Source organism: Rhincodon typus, chromosome 15 (assembly GCF_021869965.1).
Source record: "Rhincodon typus isolate 14 chromosome 15, sRhiTyp1.1, whole genome shotgun sequence".
Classification (NCBI taxonomy): domain Eukaryota; kingdom Metazoa; phylum Chordata; class Chondrichthyes; order Orectolobiformes; family Rhincodontidae; genus Rhincodon; species Rhincodon typus.
This window is the reverse complement of record NC_063346.1, coordinates 18094165-18116003: the sequence shown is the minus strand read 5'-3', so window position 1 is coordinate 18116003 and position 21839 is coordinate 18094165. Positions and strand designations below refer to the sequence as shown.

Here is a 21839-nt window from a genome sequence, read left to right as displayed (position 1 = left end):
CAGTGATAGCGAATTGTAGTTAAATGCTAAATGCAAGCTAGACTAGATTTTAGAAAGCGAGCTGGATGCCTTTACTTTAATTCAGCATTAAATTTGTTTAAGATGTTTGGGGTTTTACTCAAAGACACTCATAACCAACATGTTATGTCATCTGGTTCCCAAGATTAGAAATAATCATGTTTTACTGGAGCTTCATTCAGTGTACAGTTTTCTGCTCTGAGTGTAGCTGACAAACTGACAGATTGTTACTTGACACCTGACTGCAGTGCACAAATAAAATATGACACCCCATGTATACATCCTGATAACCATTAGTTCCAATTTTTTGTTTTGCAAATAATGTAATAATAAAACAATTTATTTGCACTAATGTGAAAAATACAAGAATTGATGTTGTTTAAAATGATTACTGCCTTCCACAATTACATTTTTCTCTACTAAAAAAAAGTGCATTATAAATCGCAGTTGTCAGTTATAGGATAGCAATGTTGTGAAAGAAACAAAGAAAGACTTGTAGTTATGTAGGGCTTTACATAACCACCAGACAGCACAAAGCCCTTCACAGGCAGAGAAACGATATAGAAAACATGTCAGCTAATATGCACACAGCAAACTCACTCAGATAACATTGTGATAATGGCCAAACAGACTGTTATTTTTGTGACAGTGATTAAAGGATAAATATTGACCGTTGACCAGGACATCACATAACTCCCCTGCTTTCTTTAAAATACGTCAGACAATTTTTATTTACTCAAGTGGACAGGTAGGGCACTCAATTTAACATTACACCCAAAGACAGCATCTCTCACAGTACATCACTCCTTTAGTACAGCAATGGAGTGCCAACCTTGAATTTAGTGCTAATTTTTAACCTGTCATTGAAAGATTTTAAAAAAATTGGTTTTTGGACTCCTGTAGCTATGACTCTATTTAAAATGTGGATATAGCTGATAGAAACAAATAGCTCATAAGCTGTAATGTTGCCCACGTTTTACAAACCATTTAATGGTCTGACATTCTTTTCCTGTCTGTTTTGACTCGTTGCTGGAGTATGGTTTACATGGTGTTGAATATTCTCCAATATTTCTCAAAGAGACCATTAATAGTGTTCAAGCTTTAACAGGAATTTAATTGACATTATGCTATTTGCTATCTTGGCTGAATATGATTGCTTTTGTTTGATGCGAGATCACTCTTTAAATAGGGATTGTCAAGTAGAAATCAGAGCCCAGTTAATCTTTCCCCTTTTATACTAAGGTATCTGGTGGCTAGCTATCATACTGTAGCACAGACCTACCTGAGGTGAGCTAATCGAACAAAGGCAGAAATCTCAGTTTTTATTAAAGCAAAATGCTGCGGATGCGGGAAATCTGAAATAAAAATAAATGGTGCTGGAGAAGCCCAACAGATTTGTGGACAGAGAAATAGGTTAACATTTTGAGTTCAGTGTGAGTCTCCTTTGGAACTTCATTCTGTTTTATCCAGACAAATTAAATTCACCATTAGGATGTTTATATATAATTCTCTTATTTTTATGTTAATGCATTTCAAACATGGTGTATGATACATGTGAATTTCTAATAATATTGTTCATTATTTATGCAGGTTTGGGAAACATTTTGAAGTGACTCTCCTCTGGCAGAGCATTGTCTTAATAATCACCATGCTGGCCTTGTTGCACTTGTGTTGTACTGTACAGAGATCATCCAGAATGAGCACCAGTAGACACTTTTTTACAGGTTTGTACATTCATGTATTGATACTATTATGTACTACAATATATATTTATCATTTGGGGCAATAAAGAAGAGAAGCTGAAATAGTTTTTCAAGTTGGCAAAAGACAGTAAATGCTCAATTGTATTAATCTGCCTTCATTGTGAAACTTGTTTGACTCTGGAGCTGGAACTTTTACCCTCTTTCAGATTTGCACAAAAAAATATGCAAAACCAGAATTTATGCTAGAATATCAAAATCCTGGACATTTGGTATTGTATTCAGAAAGTTGATTCTTCTGACACTTGACATAGACATGGCGGACAGAACAGGCACATCATTTGCTAATTTGCTTATTGAGGAGCGCAGCCTGTTGTAGATAGATTACTTCCATTTTTGGTAAAACGGACTGAAGCCAAAATTAACATTCTGCTACTTAAGGAGATATGAAAACTTTCAAAGGCATAAGTGGTGTGATCTAAAATTATCAATTCTAAATGATAACAGTCTGAACTTTTAAGATGCTTCATATAATGTTAGATTTGTTTGCCTTTGCACACACTAGCATGATTGTTTAGTCATTAAAACGTAATCATTATTTATTGAAAACATGTGATCTGTGTATGAAATTTTACTGAGTTTATTTCTAAAGTTTTCTATTGCATTTTATGCTTTTTGTGTATTTTAATGCAAAAACAAGTGAGATGAAATAACATTACTGTGATCTGGTCAAATTGTGTAGGTTTGAACTGAACCAAAATTGAATTTGATGTAAGTATGTACCTAGAAATAATTTTTAAAATGTTATTGTTAGATAAAGATCCATGAAAGAAAATCTAATTTTCTGTGCAACTGAAAAAAAACATTTTAAACGTATTTTGCTTTTGAGTTGAGGACAATAGTCAGTTTGGCACCAGTTTTATGATCCACCATAAATTGCATTGTCACTGGATGTACTATAATTGTGTTACCAAAGGCAGAATTAAATCAGAAAGTTAATTATTCTGAAAGCAGTTCAAAAATTAATAGCATCTGTCTAATTAATTTACAAGGAAGCTATTCTATTTAAATTATCACTGAGCTATAAAACGAAATGTGGTTGCCTTCTATTTTAGTTTTTAATTATCAATGGATTATGTGCTTCATGGGTGAAATGCAAATATCATAATCTAGGTTAGCAAACCTACAGCATTAAGTTATCTAGGCACTTATGTAAATAATTGGTCACTTCTGTTCTGCCGCCCTCAAACGTAGAGAGTTTCAGGCTAGTACCACTTGCCGCATTAGAAAGTTCTTCTTCACATTCCCCCCTGCATCTCTTGTTGAAATCTTAAATCTAAAACGCTTGACACTACATAGAATAAAGTGTCTGCAAAACTAACATGTTCTTCAATGTTCCACAGACTGACAACTGTCTAAATGGATATGCACACAATAGCATTAAATAAAGACTAATCATAATCATGCAACAACGTAGTCTTCTACAGTCTAACATTCACATGCATTTATCAATGAGTGCCAAGCATGAGGCATGCCAGTATAGATTGGTCTATGACCATTTAGGGTGCCTGTAAAGAATTGTGATGCATTTATAAACAAAGTGGAAACAGTATATTGTGCAATATTTACATGTACAAAATGAATTTTGTAAAACACCCATGTCAGATTCATGTTCTCATAATTTCTTAATTCTTTTCTTACCATGTTAGCTTGACAGGAACTTGACATCAGCAGCTGAGATGAGACCAGGCTGCTGAGTGTGAGATCCTGTTGCTTGTGATGAGTCATCTGTGTCTATTTCAAGCAATTTGTTTAATGGTTGCCACAAACTAAAGTGTAAGCACTGACTGCAGATATCACATGACTACAGCAAGCCACCCAGTTCACTGTGTTCAAATGCATTTCTCCAAGTATTCCTCTTTTCATTAAAAAAATGCATGCATTATCATTTGCAGCTACAAGTTAACCAATTTATCTAATATCTAAATATCCATGGTCAAAGAAAATAATCATTTGTTCTTAAAACTGTGATTTAATTCCAATCAACCTCACTTTCATAAGTCTCTCCACATGCACTGTACGCATAATCTTTAAATTGTCTTGGGCTGTTCATCTGATATCAGCCTGTTCCTCAGATGAAGATCCACCTGAGAGGACTCTTGTTCTTATGGCACTGTTGTAGCCATGGTAGGCTGTTGTACCTAATACAGTTTTCTTGCTGGTGTTGATGGAGCTCTGAAACTGGACTCAGTGCAAATGAAGAAAGGTCATATCTCCCTGATCAGCGGCCAGCAGTGAAGAAACAGCTTCTCTAGTTTTACATACATGTCTACAGTTATGATAATATGTTGTCTCATTCACTTACACACAGCTGCTCTTCTAAACAAGTTTTCTCATCAGCTTACTTTTGTACGGAATATTGAATGTTTGTAGCATTCAAGCTCAGCAATAATTTGGCAGTTTCAGCAGTCAACTTTGGTTTTTTTGTCATTGTCACCTTGATTTTGTCACTCTCTCCTATTATTACTTCTGACTTCAGTAATATTTCTAACTATTGGAAGAGTAGTTTGCTTGGAATGTCATTCTTCATTAGACTGGACTACTTTTCATGCCTTCAGTAGGTGTATATCTCCACTTTAGGATTGCTTTGTGAAGTCTATTATCTGTTTCCTTTATTTCTTTTCTGATCTTTAGTACTGCCTCAATCTTTCTATTTAACTGGGGAGAGTACTGAGTTTATGTGTGGTGTTCAATTTCATATTCCTTTACAAGTGCCTGAATTCTGCATTTGTGAATTGAGGCCCATTATGACTCACCACCGTGTCTGGAATGCCATAACAACTGAAGTATGCTTTCAGGCATTCTACAGTCTCACTAGTAGCAGGTCTAATTCCCATCAGTCAGAATAATACTTGATAGTGACAAGATAATCAGTTCATGCGAGTGTTAAAAGATCCTCGCTAAGCTTCATCCATGGTCTGTCTGGGTGTTGTGCATCCTGAGTGGCTCTTTAGTTTGCTTAATTTGTATTAATTACACTCAGTGCAGTGGCTATTGTGGTCCTTAATGTCAATGCTTAAGTTTGATCAGTAGAGTGCTTGAGATAGCAAGGTGTGGAACTGGATGAACACAGCAGGCCAAGCAGCATCAGAGGAGCAGGAAAGCTGACGTTTCGGGTCTGGACGCTTCTTCAGAAATGGGGGAGGGGAAGGGGATTCTGAAATAAATAGAGAGAGAGGGGGAGGCAGATGGAAGATGAATAAAGGAGTAGATAGGTGGAAAGGAGACAGACAGGTCAAGGAGGTAGAGATGGAGTCAGTAAAGCTGGGTGTAGGTTGGGTGTTAGGATGGGGGTTGGTCAGTCAAGGGAAGATGGACAGGTCAAGGAGGCGGGCATGAGGCTGGTAGGTAGGAGGTGGGCAGGGATGGAGTCAGTACTTGCCTTGGCTTGCATTGATAACCTTCAGGATCTCAGGACAATGACTTTATTTCCTATGTATAGGATCCCACCCTGGTCTATGAGTTCATCTCTATATGTCCAACACTCTCCTTGGTACTTTCAAGCCATTCTTTTATCAATTCCTTCTTCAGCACTTGGAGAGTTGCATTTTGTGGCAAAGACTTCTTGATTTGAGCAAAACATTTGTCTCTTGGATTCAATGTCTCTGCTGGGTTGATAATGTCCAAAGCATGTCAAGCTATTTCTTTTCATTGGGCCTGGAAGATTTCACACTCTGTCTTCACATCATCAACTTTCTTCATAAGGAGTTCTGCTTTTGAAAACATGTACATCTGTTTCCCTTGCTTGTATTTCATGGTCAGGTGATATCTCTGCAAATGAAGTAACTTTGTTCGCAGATGTTTGGAGCAGTTTGAAATGGTTTAAGGAAGATGCACTAATGGTATACATGGATTTAAGTAAGGCATTTGATAAGGTTCCCCTTGGTAGGCTCTTGCAGAAGGTAAGGAGGAATGGGATAGGGGGAAATGTGGCAGATTGGATTCAGAATTGGCTGACCCTTAGAAGACAAAGGGTGGTACTGGACTGAAAATATTCAACATGGTGCTCAGTTACGAGTGGTGTACCACAAGGATCTGTTCTGGGTCGTCTTCTGTTTGTGATTTTTGTAAATGATTTGGATGAAGGAGTGGAAGGGTGGATTAGTAAGTTCGCAGATGGTACGAAGGTAGGTTGCGTTGTGGACAGTGCAGAGGGCTGTTCTAGGTTACAAAGGGACATTGATAAGATGCGGAGCTGGGCTGAGAAGTGGCAGATGGAGTTTAACCCTGAAAGTGTGAGGTGTTTCATTTAGGAAGGAAAAACTTGAAAGCAGAATACAGGGTTAACAGAAAGATTCTTGGCAGTATGGAGGAGCAGAGGGATCTTGGGGTTCATGTCCACAGTTCCCTGAAAGATGCCACCCAGGTGGATAGAGTTGTTAAGAAGGCGTGTGGTGTGTTAGCTTTCATTAATAGAGGGATCGAGTTCAAGAGCTGTGAAGTTATGTTCCAGCTATACAAAACCCTGGTTCGGCCACATCTGGAGTATTGTGTCCAGTTCTGGTTGCCTCATTACAGGAAAGATGTGGAAGCGTTGGAAAAGATGCAGAGGAGATTTACCAGGATGTTGCCTGGAATGGAGGGAAGGTCTTACGAGGAAAGGTTGAGAGAGGTAGGGCTTTTCTCTTTAGAACGATGAAGAATGAGAGGTGACTTGATAGATGTGTACAAAATGATCAGAGGTATAGAGAGAGTAGACAACCAGAGACTTTTTCCTAGGGTGGAGGTAGCTATTACGAGGGGGCATAGTTTTAAAGTGAGTGGAGGTAGATACAGGGGAGACATCAGAGGTAGGTTCTTTACTCAGAGAGTGGTCGGAACGTGGAATGCAGGTAGTGGAGTTGGCCTAATTAGGGGCATTTAAGTGGCATATGGATGATAGTATAAGGTAGGGGTGGAGGTTAGATAGACCTTAGGATTAGGTAAAAGTTCAGCACAACATCGTGGGCCGAAGGGCCTGTACTGTGCTCTATGTTCTACGTTCTATGTTCTATGTTCTAAAGTGGCTTGTGGTCCACTGTCTCTTTATTTCTTCAAAACAGGTATTGGTTAAAATGCAGACAAAGACAATATGCAGGCACTCTATTTCAATCTGAGTGTGGAATCATTCAGTTTGCATTAACAATTTCTTATACCTGCGACAGTCCCATCTTTGAGATCTTCTTTCACTAGTCCAGACTCTCAGGGTTCAACAGGATATGTCAGTGCCATCACTACTGATCATTACTCTGCCTCTCACCCTGAGCATGCCCCTGTTGGACACATACCATTCACAAATTGCATTTTAGAGGATTTGAAGGTCAGTTAGCTCAGTTGGCCAGACAGTCGGCTTGTGATGCAGAGGGACGCTAACAATGTGGGTTTAATTCCAGTACTGACTGAAGTTGCCATGAAGGTTCCTTCTTCTCAACCTTTCCTCTCACCCGAAGAGTGGTGATCTTCAGGTTAAATGACCACCAGTTGTCTTTTTCTCTAATGAGAGAGCAGCCCCATGGTCCTAATAATACAGGATTCAAAATATGTCCTCCAAATCTTCAAACTCTTTCCTGTTTAGGCTGTCTGCTCCCCACTGAAGTTTAGAGTGCAATGCAGCATTTTGCCCTCTTTCCCCAGCATTGGTAACAGATTGCTCCTAGTAATAATTAAGAATAGAATAGAATATCCTTTATTCAGGATTTGTATTCAATTTTGTAGCCGTTTCATATTTATTACACTGAGACTGAAATAAATTCCAATTTCGTCTCATATCCCCTTTCATTTCCATTATATCGGGAAATGGAAAATTCACAGCCATCTAACTCAGCCAGCATTTCAAATTTGCAGACTTTGGCTTTTCTAGTGGATGACTCACTTACAGTCCTGAAAATTCATTAAAACACATCCCCTCACGTTTCTGACACCATGTTTCAAGTAATGTGTTATTTAATGGCTGCTACAAACTAAAGTACAAGCATTTACAGCAGAGATAGACGTCACATGACTATGGCAAGCCAGCAGGTACATGTCAGACAAATTCATTTCTCCAAATTGCTTCGCCTACGGGTTTCTATTAATCATGTAGAGCACTTCCCAACATTCCGTTATAGCCTGGAGCACACTGCAGTAGGGCACGGCTGAAGCATTGCAATAGTAACATCTTTGCTCTGGCACCTTGAATTATACTTTTAAAGGAATTGGGCAGGATGGCAGAATGCGGTGAGGGTTGATCCCAGAAGATTTGAATTGTAATGGGAGGAGGAGTGATGGGGTAAAAGACTGAGGGGGACTGAAGATTGTGACAAGTTGCAAAATCCAACAGACCAAACTGCTGAACAAAGAAAGGTAGATGTGAAACTTATGGCTTGGATGCAAAACATGGCTACTTGCCCAGGCATTTTTCATAGCCTGCCTGCACCTGCTGAATTGTCACTTGACAATAGAGACCTGCCCCTACTAGGTATTTGCATGTGCTGCTCACATTGATCCTGCCACCTCTTCAAACAGCCATCAGAGCTGATAACATTAGAGCTAGAAGCAGGAGTAGACAATTCAGCCCCTCGAGTTGGTTCCACTTGTAGGACTCTGCAACTGTTTTTCCCCTAAATATTTCTCAATTGGCCTCTGGATTATTAGTCCGGTGAAAACACAATGACATCACTGTCTGCCTATATGCCATATTTCTCTGTATTTTCTAATAAATCTACTCAGAGATGTTACTACACACCTCTGGAGCACAGGGGACTTTACCCCAGGCCTCCTGGTTCAGAGGTAGGGACACTACCACTGTACCAAACCAGCTCTCGCCATTTTTTACTCCTTTTTTTTAGTTTAAACTACTTTTGTAATCAAACCTTTTCAGAGATGTTATTTCACACCTCTGGAGCAGGCTGATTAGAACCAGGGCCTCCCAGTCAAGGGATAGGGACACTGCCACTGCACCACAATAGGGTCCCTCCATTTTTCGAAAAAAAAGTTTAATTTAACCTAGAGATAGTAGGAACTGCTGATGCTGGAGAATCTGAGATAACAAGGTATAGATCTGGACAAACACAGCAGGCCAAGCAGCATCAGAGGAGCAGGAAAGCTGACGTTTTGGGTCTGGACCATTCTTCAGAACTTTAGTGAAGAAAATAAACTAACTGAGTTGAGAGATAGCAAGAACTGCAGATGCTGGATTCAGAGTTAACACAGTATGAAGCTGGAGGAACACAGCAGGTCAGGAACACTACCACTGTGCCACAAGAAGGCCTTAAACAGAAGGCAAGCAATCAGGGCTTGTCCAGGGGGGCTCTGTCTATTGTGTGCACCTGAATTTCACTTCACTTTAAGGGATGGTAGCAGCCTTTAAATGACCTTTAAGAGAAGTCCTGTATGCAGCCTGCTAAACAGGTGTGCGGTCATTGAGTAGTATTGACTGCAAGCTTAAATGATTATCATCAGCAGGCAGCATGAATAAAAAATGCAAACTACCTGAGTGAATGCAAACTGGTGCATGTAATGTGCTCTATACTTCCTTGCATGCCTGCTTTCAGGCTTGTTTGACTTTCTGGCTCAAGAATCATTGGAATTTTTAACACTTCAGTGAAGAAAATAAACTAACTGAATTGAGAGATAGCAAGGACTGCAGATGCTGGAGTCAGAGTCAACACAGTGTGAAGCTGGGGGATCACAGCAGGTCAGGCAGCATCAATGGAACAAGGAAGTCGACTGATGAAGGGTTCTGACCCGAAATATCGACTTTTCTGTTCCTCTGATGCTGCCCGATCTGCTATGTTCCTCCAGCTCCACACAGTGTTGAAACAAACTGAGTTGTTGCTTCACTGATAATTAGAATAGACAATGAGTCAGCGCAAGGTCTGAAATAATGTTTTTTTATTATGACAAAAATCTCAAGGACTATGTTAAGTTTCATGTCTACTTAAAGTTTTTTGGAAGGACAAACATTTTAGTTTCATGGATTCTTGCACATTTTTTTCTAGTTTTATATGTCGCTGTCAAGTAGATTTTTAAAATTGGCTTATTTTAAGGGAGGTAATTAAGCCAACAAGGCTGGCTGAGGGGTGGGGTGGGGGGTAGGTGGGGTGGTGAGGGCACAGTGTCATATTGAGCATTTAAAATTAAATTTTGCAAAATACATAATCATTAATATTTTGATTAATGACCAGTTCAGACATGATGATTTATAAGGAAGGTTGACTTTGAGAATTTGGAACTATTTAGCCAATTGGTATCTTTTTTCACATAAATTTAATCATTATTGTTTCCTGAAGGACATTCTTCATCTATCACTTATATGAGTGTTGTCAGGCTATGAACAGCAGAGCCAGGTTTGGCTGCACCAACTGAAATCCTCACCTTCATATTTTTGAGTAGGGGTCACTGACTAATGATCAAGAACAACAACATCAGCATGTATTTGTAGAGCACCATTAACACCATAATACATCCTCAGGCGCTTCATCGACTCTGAGTGCAAGTTGATAGTTCTACTGAAAAGGTCAAGAACAAGTAGGAAGCCAAAGGGAGGTGTCCAGGTGGTTACATAATTTCCAGTTTTCTGGCCCCTGCCAATTCCTCTTTGCCGTGGCCATTCAATCCCTTTACATATCGAGACCCTTCAGAATGGTCTGACGATTCTCTGCTCCCTTCTGAAGAGGAGGCATCTCATTCTCATGAGGCTAAGCTCATTCTTACTTTAGACAATTTCTCCTTTGACTTGATTCACTTTCTCCAATTAAAAGGTGTGGTTATGGGTACCCACATGGGTCCCAGTTATTCCTGTCTCTTTGTGGGGTATGTGGAACATTCCTTGTTCCTGTCCAACTTGGGCCCTCTCCTGCAACACTGTCTTCATTACATCGATGGCTGCATTAATGCTTCTTCCTGTTGCCCTCAAAAACAGGAATAATTAATCAATTTTGCTTGCAAATTCAGTTTCTTCTCTCACTTTCACTTAAACCATCCCTTCACTTAGTCCACTGTTCCTTTCTCTTGCACAAACAAAAACAGAAATTGCTGGAAAAGCTCAGGAGATCTGGCAGCATCTGTGGAGAGAAATCAGAGTTAATGTTTTGGGTTCAGTGGCCCTTCCTCAGACTAGTACCTCCTTCTTCCTCGACTTCTCTGTTTCCATTTCTGGGGATAAGCTGTCCACCAGTATCCATTACAAAACCACTGAGCCCCACAGTTATTTTGACTGCATTTCCTCACATCCTTCTTTCTGTAAGGACTTTATCCTATTATCACACTTTTGCCACCTCTGTCATATCTGCTGCAATGATGTCACTATCCAGAGATGTGTTTCCAATATATCTTCCCCTTTTCACCAAATGTGAATTGGTCCCAGCTCCTCCTACCACTGACAGGGCCATCAGCTAGATCTGACCCATTTCCCACGCTTCTGTTGTCATCTCTTCCCCCTCACATCCAGAACAACGATAGGGTTTTCATCATTTTCCATCCCTCCAGCCTCTGCCTTCAAGGGATCATCATCCCAAACTGGATGAACATCTCATTTTCCGAAGGCACTTTACAGTCTTCAGGACTCAACATCGTGTTCAACTACTTCACAACATGAACACTGTCCTCTATTTTGATTACTTCCCTCTCCCTCCTGCCTAAACCTCCCCTTCCCCCCATCATTTTCAGTGTCTTGTTTGCACTGAGTATCTTCTATCTTCTGCTATTAACACCAACTATTAAACCTCCACTTCATTTATATTTCTTCTTTATTACTATTAGAATCTATTTGCCTTTTGCTCTGGAGCATCTTTACCATCTTTTCCGTTTGATCCTCCTCACTCTCTTTCTGCAGCAAAAAGACTCATCACTTTTCCATGTCTGTTACTTCTGAGGAACAGTTATATTGGGTTCAAAACATTAACTGTATTTCTCTTTCACCAGATGCTGGCAGACGTGCTCAGTTTCTCCTGCATGTTTTGTCTTTATTAAGGAGATAGTAGGACACATGAGCAAAGGCTTGGTCAACAAAAGCGGTTTAAAGGATTGTCTAGAAGGAGGAGAGGAAGGCAGCAAGTTTAGAGAGGGGATTGTAGAGTTCGGGAACAATTTCCATCTTGGGAGACCTCTTAGTAGGCTGCAAACAGCCAACCCAATAATCTTTTGGCACAGCCTTTAACATTTCAAATTATTAATGCAAATCTTTTGCTCTTCATCAAAAATTTTTCACTGCAGAATCTGAATGTCATTTCATGGAAAATTACTAGCGCTACATGACTAAGTATACTATTGAAAAAGAGTGGAGAACTCTTCAGGTGTCTGAAGTGGCGACGGACACTACCGACATTGATTATTTATCTTTTTTGCTGCTGACATTGTTCTGTGCAAATTGATTAGCACATTCACTCACAAAACTTCACTTCAGAAATCAATGGATGTGAAGCATTTTATGTTATGTTGAGAGCACAGTGAAACATTAAATTAATACAAAGTTATTTTATACCCAAACCCTTCCTTGTAAAACTTCTCTGAGAACCAGAAGAATAATAAGTTCTGAGACTTCAGTGGCTTTCTTTACCGATTTCAAGTGCTGTCTGATTTAATGTACGAATAGAAGACTTACTGTCATGTGTTGTAAAAACTATATTAGGTTATAATCAATAAAAAACTATTTATTAGAAATCAATCTACTCTTTGGATTCTTCAAAAAAATAAGGACAAAATGAGATATTTTGACTTCTGTGGATTAGCAGCAACTTCTATTTAAAAGTGATTTGATGAATTAGAGATCTACCAGTTTGGAGATGTCACATTATCATGGGAAGCATGAAGATCCATGATAATTAGAATTATGTTGTGTTTTTTGTTATAATCATAGTGGACTAATGAAGCTTGCTAATGTATAAGGGAGATATGAGACAGTTCAACACAGTTCACTGCTTAAGATGGTTATTAATACTGCAGGTTAAAAATATGAAATATGAAAGTCAGTTTGGCCATTCCTCCCCTTGTATAGGTCATGCAAAATCTGTTCAGTCATGTATTTTATGAAAGCTATCCAAACACTTGGGAAGTTTCTGCCAGGTTTTTAAATTCCCTCTTGGCAAGACATGGCTATATTGAGTGAAACAACAAGTTATGTATTTAACCTTGTATCGTACATTGTTCATCCTCACCTGGTTGTCTTTACAGTTCATATTGCTGCAGCTTCAAAAGCACAGCATTTCTTAATTTTCATAAGCTTAAAACATTTGGCCCTGAACCAGGTATTCACATTTCTTTTGTGCTCATTTTTGGAAGGCTTTCCACTGATTTGTTATTCTTTGAGGCAAAAAGTCCCTTTCATCTCAAGCCTTATTTGAAGTCTGAGAATTATAGATCCGTATCCTACAGCTCGCCATCAGCCTTGAGTAGTCAAAGCCCATCAAAAATGTCAGGCAACTTTTTAACTCTTTCACAATCTACTCATTGACACAGATTTAAAACTGGGCCCAATGTCCTCAGTCGGTGTGTTCCTTGTTTGAGCAGTTTGTCATTTAATCTAACAGGTTAGAGAAGTTGCCATAAAATCAGGAGCATTTTGGAATGTTTACAAGAAGGATTTTTTCGTTTGTGATTTTCATCCCCCAAATCTAAAATCTTGAATATGTTCACCTTGCCTGTGAAGTGTATTTAGGAACACTGTTGTGTCTACAATGCAAGAACAAGAATAGAATAATCTATTCTCTAATTGAGTAGTCAAGTTGTTTTACACTGGTCACAGTTTGATTCATGAACAATTACCTCTTTGAGAATGAGCTCAAAACTCTGCTCTGTTGAAGGGAATCAATCATGATGGTTTTGCATCAGTATAATTGGACTGATTTCCTTCGATCAATAAAAAGTTAGCATTAAACATAAATATAATGTTGAAAATCTGAAAGGTACTTATATTTGAATCAGAGTGTTTGACATCTGTTCTGAGGAAGGGTCATTAGACCTGAAATGTTAACTCTGATCTTTTCTTCACAGATGCTGCCAGACCTGCTGAGCTTTGGGTAGCTTTTATTTTTGTTCCCGTGTTTGACTTCTGCAATGTTTTCAGGCTGACTTTAGACTGCCCACTGCCAAGTGGAATTGGATAGAATTTCCATGATACAAAGCCTGCTTTGTCCTTGAAAATTTCAAGTAGTGTTCTATTGCCAGTGTAATGACCTATTTTTCATTCCTAAGCAACTATTTAAGGTATGCCACATCTCAGATGTTCAAGAGGTGGTCATGGTTAACCATTATTTATCATGCTCGGCCATCATTTCTTCACAAAAGGCATGAAGAGCAGAAGAACATTGCTCCACATTAATCTGGTGGCTTTCTCCATTAGAACAGCCAGAACCAATGTGAAATATTGGACAAAATAATCATATTGGGAGAGGAAGTTTTAGAGGAGTTTGAATCCTTTAAAGTGGCTATGTCACCAGGGCCAGATGGATTGTCCCCCAGGATGTTGAAGGAGGTCAGGCAGGAAATAGCAGATACTCTGAGGATTATTTTTCAATTTTCACTAGACACAGGGGAGGTACCAGAGGACTGGAGGAATGCAAATTTGGTTCTGTTGTTTGAAAAGGGTACAAAGAAAATGCCAAACAATTATAGGTAGTTCATCGTACTTCAGTGGTGGACAAATTGTTACAATCAGTCCTGAGAGATTGGATAAACTGTCATTTAGAAAGGCATGCACTAGATAGGGTATAGTCAGCATGACTTTGTAAAGAGAAGGTCATGTCTTAAAATTTGATTGAATTATTTGAGGAAGTGACAAGGAGGATCAATGAGTGTAGTGCAGTGGATGTTGTCCACATGGATTTTAGTAAGGCATTTCACAAGGTGCCACATGGCAGATTGGTCAAAAAGGCAAAAGCTCATGGGGTCCAAGGTAATGTGACAAATTAGATCCAAAGTAGATCCAAATGTGACAAATTAGATCCAAAGTTGGCCTAGTAACAGAAATAAAGGGTAATGGTTTACGGCTGCCTTTGTGAATGGAAAGCTGTTTCAGATGGTGCTCTGCAGGGCTTGTTGTTGGGAACCCTGCTGTTTGTTTTATACATTAACGATTTGGACTTTAATGTGGGGAGCACAATTGAGAAATTTGCTGATGGTACAAAACTGGGCTGTGTAGTGGATTGTATAGAGAACAGCTGTCAGCTCCAAAATGATATACATGGGTTGATGGAGTGGGCAGGAAAGTGGCAAATGGAGTTTAACTCTGATTATTATGAGATAATGCATTTAGAGAGGTCAAACAGTAAAAGGGAATATACACTAAATGGGAATATACTGAGATGGAAAGATGAAATGAGAGGTCTTAGTAAGCAAGTGCACAGGTCCTTAAAGGCAGCAGTACCAGTAGATAAGAGTGTAAAGAAGGCATATAGAATGCTGTCCTTCATTGGGAAAGGTTTAGAATACAACAGTAGGGATATAATGATGAAACTGTATAAGACATTGGAAAGGCCACAACTGGAGTATTGTGTGCAGTTCTGATCACTTATTACAGGAAGGATGTAATTTCTCTGGAGAGAGTGCAGAGGACATTTATTGGAATGTTGCCAGAATTGGAAAATTGTAGCTACAAGGAGAGATTGGAGAGTTTGGGGTTGTTTTCTTTGGAACAGAGAAGACTGAGGGGTGACATGATTGAGGTATACAAAATTGTGAAGGGTAGAGATAAAGTAAACAGGAGGAACTTGTTTCCTTCGGCAGAGAGTACAAAAAACAAGGGATCATACTCCAGTGCAGAAGGATTAGAAGGGACGTTGAGGACAAACCTTTTCGCGCAGAGGGAAATGGATGTCTGGAACTCGCTGACTGAGTTCGTAGTGGAGGCCGAGACCCTAAACTCTTACAAAAAGTACCTGGATCTACACCTAAAGTGCTGTGGGCTGCATGACTGTGGGCCGTGTGCAGGAAGATGGGAGTGGAAAGGGCATCTCTCTATCTTTGGGGTGGCATGGACAAGATGGACCGAATGGCCCCCTTATGTGCTGTATCACTTCTATGGTTCTCTGAGTCATCTTCTGAAGGATAACCTGCTTTTTAATTTCATGAGTACTGTGATTTGTGCCTGACAGGCATGTACATTTGTCCTGAGTGACAGTCTGTCATACTGAGTATGTGTAACAGGCAATTACTTGCCATCTACGACTATAATGATATTTAAAAGTCTGTGCAAGTCAAAAATCAAGTTGCTCCTTCTACCCTTGTTGGAAGGAATGTTCAAACTGCTTTCACTATAGCTTGCATCTAGCATTCAATTGGTGTTACCCCTCTATCTACTGGGAAGTGAGCCAGAAAGAGGTCAGAGCTCCCTGGTAGTCTGTTGCATCTCAAATGGGAATTGTTGCAGTAATTGGAAGTAGAGTCCAGAACTGATGCTCCCCAAAAGAAGCTTTAATACAGAACCATTTTGTTGTACAGTTCATTATAAACTCCAGTAGTGTATTACGTTAAGAATTTATAGCATACTATTGTGACTAAGATCTAAAAGAATTATCTAGATTCAATAAATAAATAAGTAATGTCAGGTCTATACACTCCCAAATTCATATATTTTACATGTGCAGAGTTACAGATTTATTTTTCCTGTTCTGTTAGCTGACAAATTTTATAAAGACTTTGTTGACTATATTAAAATAATTACCTCTTGTGCCCATCCTGACTATTCAACAAATTAAATAAATATTGGGAGGGAAATACCCTTTCTTTGAGCAAAGTTTCAGCTGGAACAATTTATTCCAATTAATTTTGTATGCAGAACTTTTCAGTTCCTTTTCTGAGTGAAATAAAACAGTTAGCTGTCACCATCAATTATAATTGTTCTTTAAAAAAATCTGAAAATTCAACTGTCAGCAGAGAATTAGCTTGCATTCTAAAACTAAACAGCTTTGTGATCAAGATAAAACACATATTACTGTACTGATCACCATATCATTTAGTTGCTTATTAAAGTATTCTTGATATGTGCAGATAGATATTTGTATCTGTACTAGTGTATATACTTAGTAAAAATTTAAGAAGCAATATGTGTAGTGGGCTGCATGTTGATGTACCAAAGTCATTGCTATAGAATTATATCTTCAAACTGTCTGAACCAACACAAGAAAACTCTGTTGACATATCCATTTCTTTTCAGATAAATGATTCTCTGCTTTGGAAATAAACCGAGAGCACCCTAACATTGAAAGCCTCATGAAACGTAATTAGTGCACTGATTAATGAGTGTTAGGACAATATTTGAAGATCCATTTCGAATATATGAATCATTAATCACAGTAAATTATATTAAAGATAAAAACAGTAACAGGACTGTGAACATCAGCGATGAGAACAGAAAAGTTAACATTTTGCATGCATCCTCTTCATCAAAAAGAGATAATTGACTCTGTCTGACTTGTTATTTGTTACCAGCATTTTATCTTTGTGTTTCAAATGTCCAGCATCTACAGTATTTTGCATTTACAATGAGCACTTTTTCTGACCATCCCTACAATGATACCATCAAAACGTACTGTTTGCATAAAGCCATGTGGACTACCAATTTATTGATAGAATAGGCTTTTGTATTTATTTTCACATTGGGTACCTTCCTTTAAGGATAGCACAGAGCAAATCAGACAGAAACTTGGAGACAGCAACAGCTGCAGTTGCTGGAGTCAGAGTCAATAGTGTGAAGCTGGAGGAACACAGCAGGTCAGGCAGCATCGGGGGGCAGGACAGTTGACATTTTGGGCCTGGACCCTCCATCAGGACAGTGGTGAACCTCAATGTTACCTAATTGCAGAATAGGATGTTTCTGTAAGCAAGGTATCATCAGAGCTGAAACAGAAATTGCTGGTGAAACTCAGCAGGCCTGGCAGCAACTGTGGGAAGAAAGCAAAGTTGACATTTCAAATCTGATCACTCTTCATCAGAACTGATAGCAGCTAAGAAAATATGTTTATGTTAAAGGTTGGGAGATGGTGGTGGGAAAGGAGATGTGAGCAGATTGGTGGAGATGGAGCCCAGAAAGAGAGTGAGATCTGAAAGGGGTAGGTAAGCAAGAGGATTATAGATGGCAGGTCAATTTCGCTGCTCTGTTGTTTCTGTAATTTGAACCATCGAAATATATAACATTGTGAGAGTCAATCTAAAAAATTAAATGGTTTTACCCAACGCAATTTAACGAAAGTGGCTCTTGAATGTATTTATGGTTTAGTTTGAATCAAGACGATATGAAGTGTTGCTCAGTTTAGCTAAAAGTTACTGAAAGAAAAATACTTTTGCTGGTTGACATGTTTATTGATCAGAATTTCAAATTAACGAGCAGGGTTATTAAAAATTTTATTAAAAATAATCAATACACACCCAGTCAAAGAATTTGCAGAGCATTGTTTTAGACAAACATTAATATTGAAGAGCCAATGAACTGAAATAGGAAATACAGAGGTTCAGAATCTTTGCAACAGTGACATTAAATCATACAGCTGTATGCATCTCTTCCCTCCTATTTTCTGAGAATGCTTTAAAGGATGAAGAGAAGAAGCCAATCAGTGAATTCTTCTGAATGACATGGAAAAAGCAAGAAATTTGGGAAAATACGGTGAGAATGAAAAAATGTGATTCTTGAAGTTGAGGGAAAAAGTCTGATTTTCTCCTTAAAGTTTCAAGAGTTGTGCAAGAGTCTTGCTAGGAAACAGTAACATTTGCATTTCATTATTAGCTTAGGTCTCCTCATTTATATGCAGTTTCCAATTCTTTCTGGTTGCTGCAGCTCACCAGTGACTTCACAAGTACTCTTTGTTGACCATCATTCTCCAACATCTCATGGCACAGTCCTTGGGCAGCAACCACCTCTACCCTTTCTTCACCAAAACACCCACCGCCCCACAACATCCTGATCAATCAGCACTTCAGCATTTCACCATTCCACTTTGGAGCTCACATTCATTTTATATTACGAAGCTCTTGCCAGGTCAGTCTGCACACAGGGGTACACACCTGTCCTTTGGTTCTGCACAACGTGCATCTCAGGTTTCTTAGACTTGACTTCTCAGCACTGACTCACTTTGTTCTCTCTTAGACGCTCACAGCATCTCTTTCTTGCCTTGCTTTGCCCTCAGTGCGACTGAAAGCCAGGCAACTTGTCACCGTTGCCAGCACTGAACAGCTAAACAGGCAAACATATCACTGTACGCACCGTGTTACATCAATGTCACACCTCCAGCAGGTGTCAGCAGAGTGTGCTACAACACAGTGCATGTGATTTAATCAGACAGCCATGTCTTAAGGTCTTTATTCTAGTCAAGGTGCAGTATGGCCACTTGGAGGTGTCGCCACACTCAATCAAGGATATTGTTTGATCTCAGTCTGGGGGGGTTGGCCATGATCAGTCCTGCGGATCAAGTCCAACCAGTCAGCTGTTTACACGTAGGTCAGTCGGGGTCTGTGGAGATAACAGTCCAGTGGGTGAGCTTGTTCTCTCCTGCAGTGGGACAGCGGAATGGAAGAGCTGTTAGTGGTGATGGTGATGTGTCCCTGTTGAGTGAATAAGAAGTGCAAGCTTGAAGGTTATATAATTTTGGATGATGGGGTGGATGAGAGCCATTGAAGGAAGATGTGGATGCAATAGTAAGAGTGGTGGACCATGAAACTTGGTGGGAAGGTGAGTGTGGTGGTAGAAATAGAGTAAATGTGAGGTATGGGAGAGAAGTTTGTGGCCCTCACCATCACAGAGTGGAGAGAGTCATTGGCATTCTTACAGCATGGCTGTACCATGAAAACTGCACTGACACAGCTGGCAATCTCCACACAGGTTGGCAGTGTCTGTCTGGTGCCAACCTGTGGTCTCTCAAGGATAGGGAACAGCCCTCCTCTCTACCACTTCATATCCACCAAGACCTCCAGGTCCCTGTCCGTGAACCAGTGTGCCAACTTCCCTTTCTCAGCTATCTCATTTTGAATTGTGGTCAAGCAAAACACATGGATTGGTTGTTCCTGGCTTGCAACTTTTGAACTGATGCACAGCTGGGGTTGAATATAGTGTCAGCAGCTTGAATGCCAGAAAGTCCTGGCATCTGTGAGCACTTTCACCTCTGCTCTCTACGTAATAATGCAAGGAGGGCACTGTGGAGCTATTCGTTTGCACAACTAATGAGGTGAGCAGTGGACAATTTCATGAGAAAGTCGTTGAGACTCAGAGAAAAAAAACCTCCATAAAACTTCCCAAAATTGAAACTTAGCTAAAGTGTGGGAAGTTTCAGCTTAATAAATGTATTGCTGAGATTTGCCCTTGCATTGCTTTCAAAACTATCCTTTTATTATCTTTACTCTTGAGCAGGAAAACAAAGCAAAGAGTGACCTCTGCTAAAGATCTTGGGCTTAACTCACAATTCTTTTTCCCCAGTGTAACATAGTCTCCTTGGCCTCAGATTGCAAGCCAACTTGTTTTTGTACAGTTGATTAAGCTGTGCCATATGTTCCATTCTCTTGCCCTGTGTTGATACTATTTGTATGCGTCAAGGTCACCCATTGAAATTTTTCATGTCGGTAAATGGCCAGGAAGGATGTTATCAATGTAACTCAAGCTGTTTAATCCAAATCAGGCAGCATTAGCAGGGACGTCATGAGACATTCTTTTGTTTTACAGCCAAATTTGATTTTAAACCAGACCTCTAATAATGCTTTTCAGGCTATCAACTATTTAAACAAATGGCCTCAGCAAGGAAATGATTGTGCAGCTCTAGACCAAGAGAGGGCCCCTACAGCAAAGCATTTGATCAACTTTTCTATAACTATGCTTGTGGGACCTAAACTTTCGGGAGTGTTCCACGGACCACAATAGGAAGATTTAGCCCGTGGCAGACAGAGGATCCTCCTTCCCCTCCCTCTCTGCACCTCCATAAGATCTTCTTCTCGACTTATTCAAGTCCAAAAACCATTTCTTCAGTCCATCTCTAGCAGCAGTCTGCTGCAGCTCCACACTATGTTCAGCCCATCAGCCAGCTTGCACTTCCCTCTACTTTCAAATGGGTAAGTAAGTGGAGGCGTGCACATCAGGTGCTGGAATTAAAACAATTTTCAAGTCTCACACAGCTGGGAACTGGCTGTTTCTTTCTACTGTCATCAACCCTTACCCACAGGATTTCTGCCTGAGTTCAATACAATTCAAATTAGTTAAGGTGAAAGGGCAAAACTTGCATTGACTTTACAAAAAAAAACAAAATTTGCATTTACATGGTGCTAGTGCATTTTTTTTATTCATTCACAGAATGTGGGCGATTTATTGCTCAGGAAGATCGAATTCGATTAGTCAGGGTGTTGCCATGACATTGCAGGAGAGGTTGCCAATCTCCATAACCTTTTCTTGTCCCCAGTGAAAAATACGCAATGTTTGTAAGAATTGCTTTTGCCTACATGAAACACAGGCAGGTACATCACACTGTGAGCCTGACTGATAAACTTAAATTGGTTTTCTTTGGAATCTTTAGCATAGTCTGGATTATTTAATGAATACTATTCAATTGCCCAATCTCATCTATTGTTGGACATTGTATTCTGAGACTTCCAAGCTGGATTGGTGTGCTGCACATAGTTAACAGGATGTGTTGTTACACTTATGTAGCATCTTTAACACCCCAAGATGTTTCATAGGAAAGTTACGAAACAAAATTGATATAAGGCCACACACAGAGATGTTAGGGAAGATGACCAAAATCTCATGAATACTTCTTGAAAAAGGCAGCATTTTTTCCACATGTTTGAACCATCATTTATAGAGTAAAAAGGGAAGTTCTTATCCATTCAGTAATTTCTCAAGATTTCCTTTTGCATGAAGTTCAACAGCATATCTTGTGGAGAACCTGGCTATCTCTGCTTGTAGGTTATGGCGTTTCACCTTTAACTGTGCAAGTGCAGACATCACTGGTTGCTGTCAGCTTCATTGTTTTAATGATGATGGGCACTGACAGATTTACTGTCATTACAACAGCAAAATCTAGACCATTATGTAGTCCTGTCATGCATTGAGTGAGCAGCTAAACAAAATGTACCTTTGTATAATTTGGCAGCTCTCCCTAGTTGTATTAAAAATGCATGGTGCTGACAAGA

The 21839-nt window shown here is 39.5% G+C and overlaps 1 protein-coding gene across 2 annotated transcripts in view; it reads left to right on the top strand.

Annotated features, from left to right (window-relative positions):
• The window catches only part of si:dkey-246g23.2 (solute carrier family 66 member 2), a 56139-nt gene that overhangs the window by 5492 nt on the left and 28808 nt on the right, over window positions 1-21839 (top strand). For both annotated transcript variants that reach the window (XR_007263823.1, XM_048606078.1), the window contains one exon: window positions 1609-1742. Coding sequence is in view for 1 of the 2 variants with exons in the window: in XM_048606078.1 (XP_048462035.1) it covers window positions 1609-1742 (134 nt within the window). In the remaining variant the exon portion in view is untranslated. The remainder of the gene's footprint in view (window positions 1-1608; window positions 1743-21839) is intronic.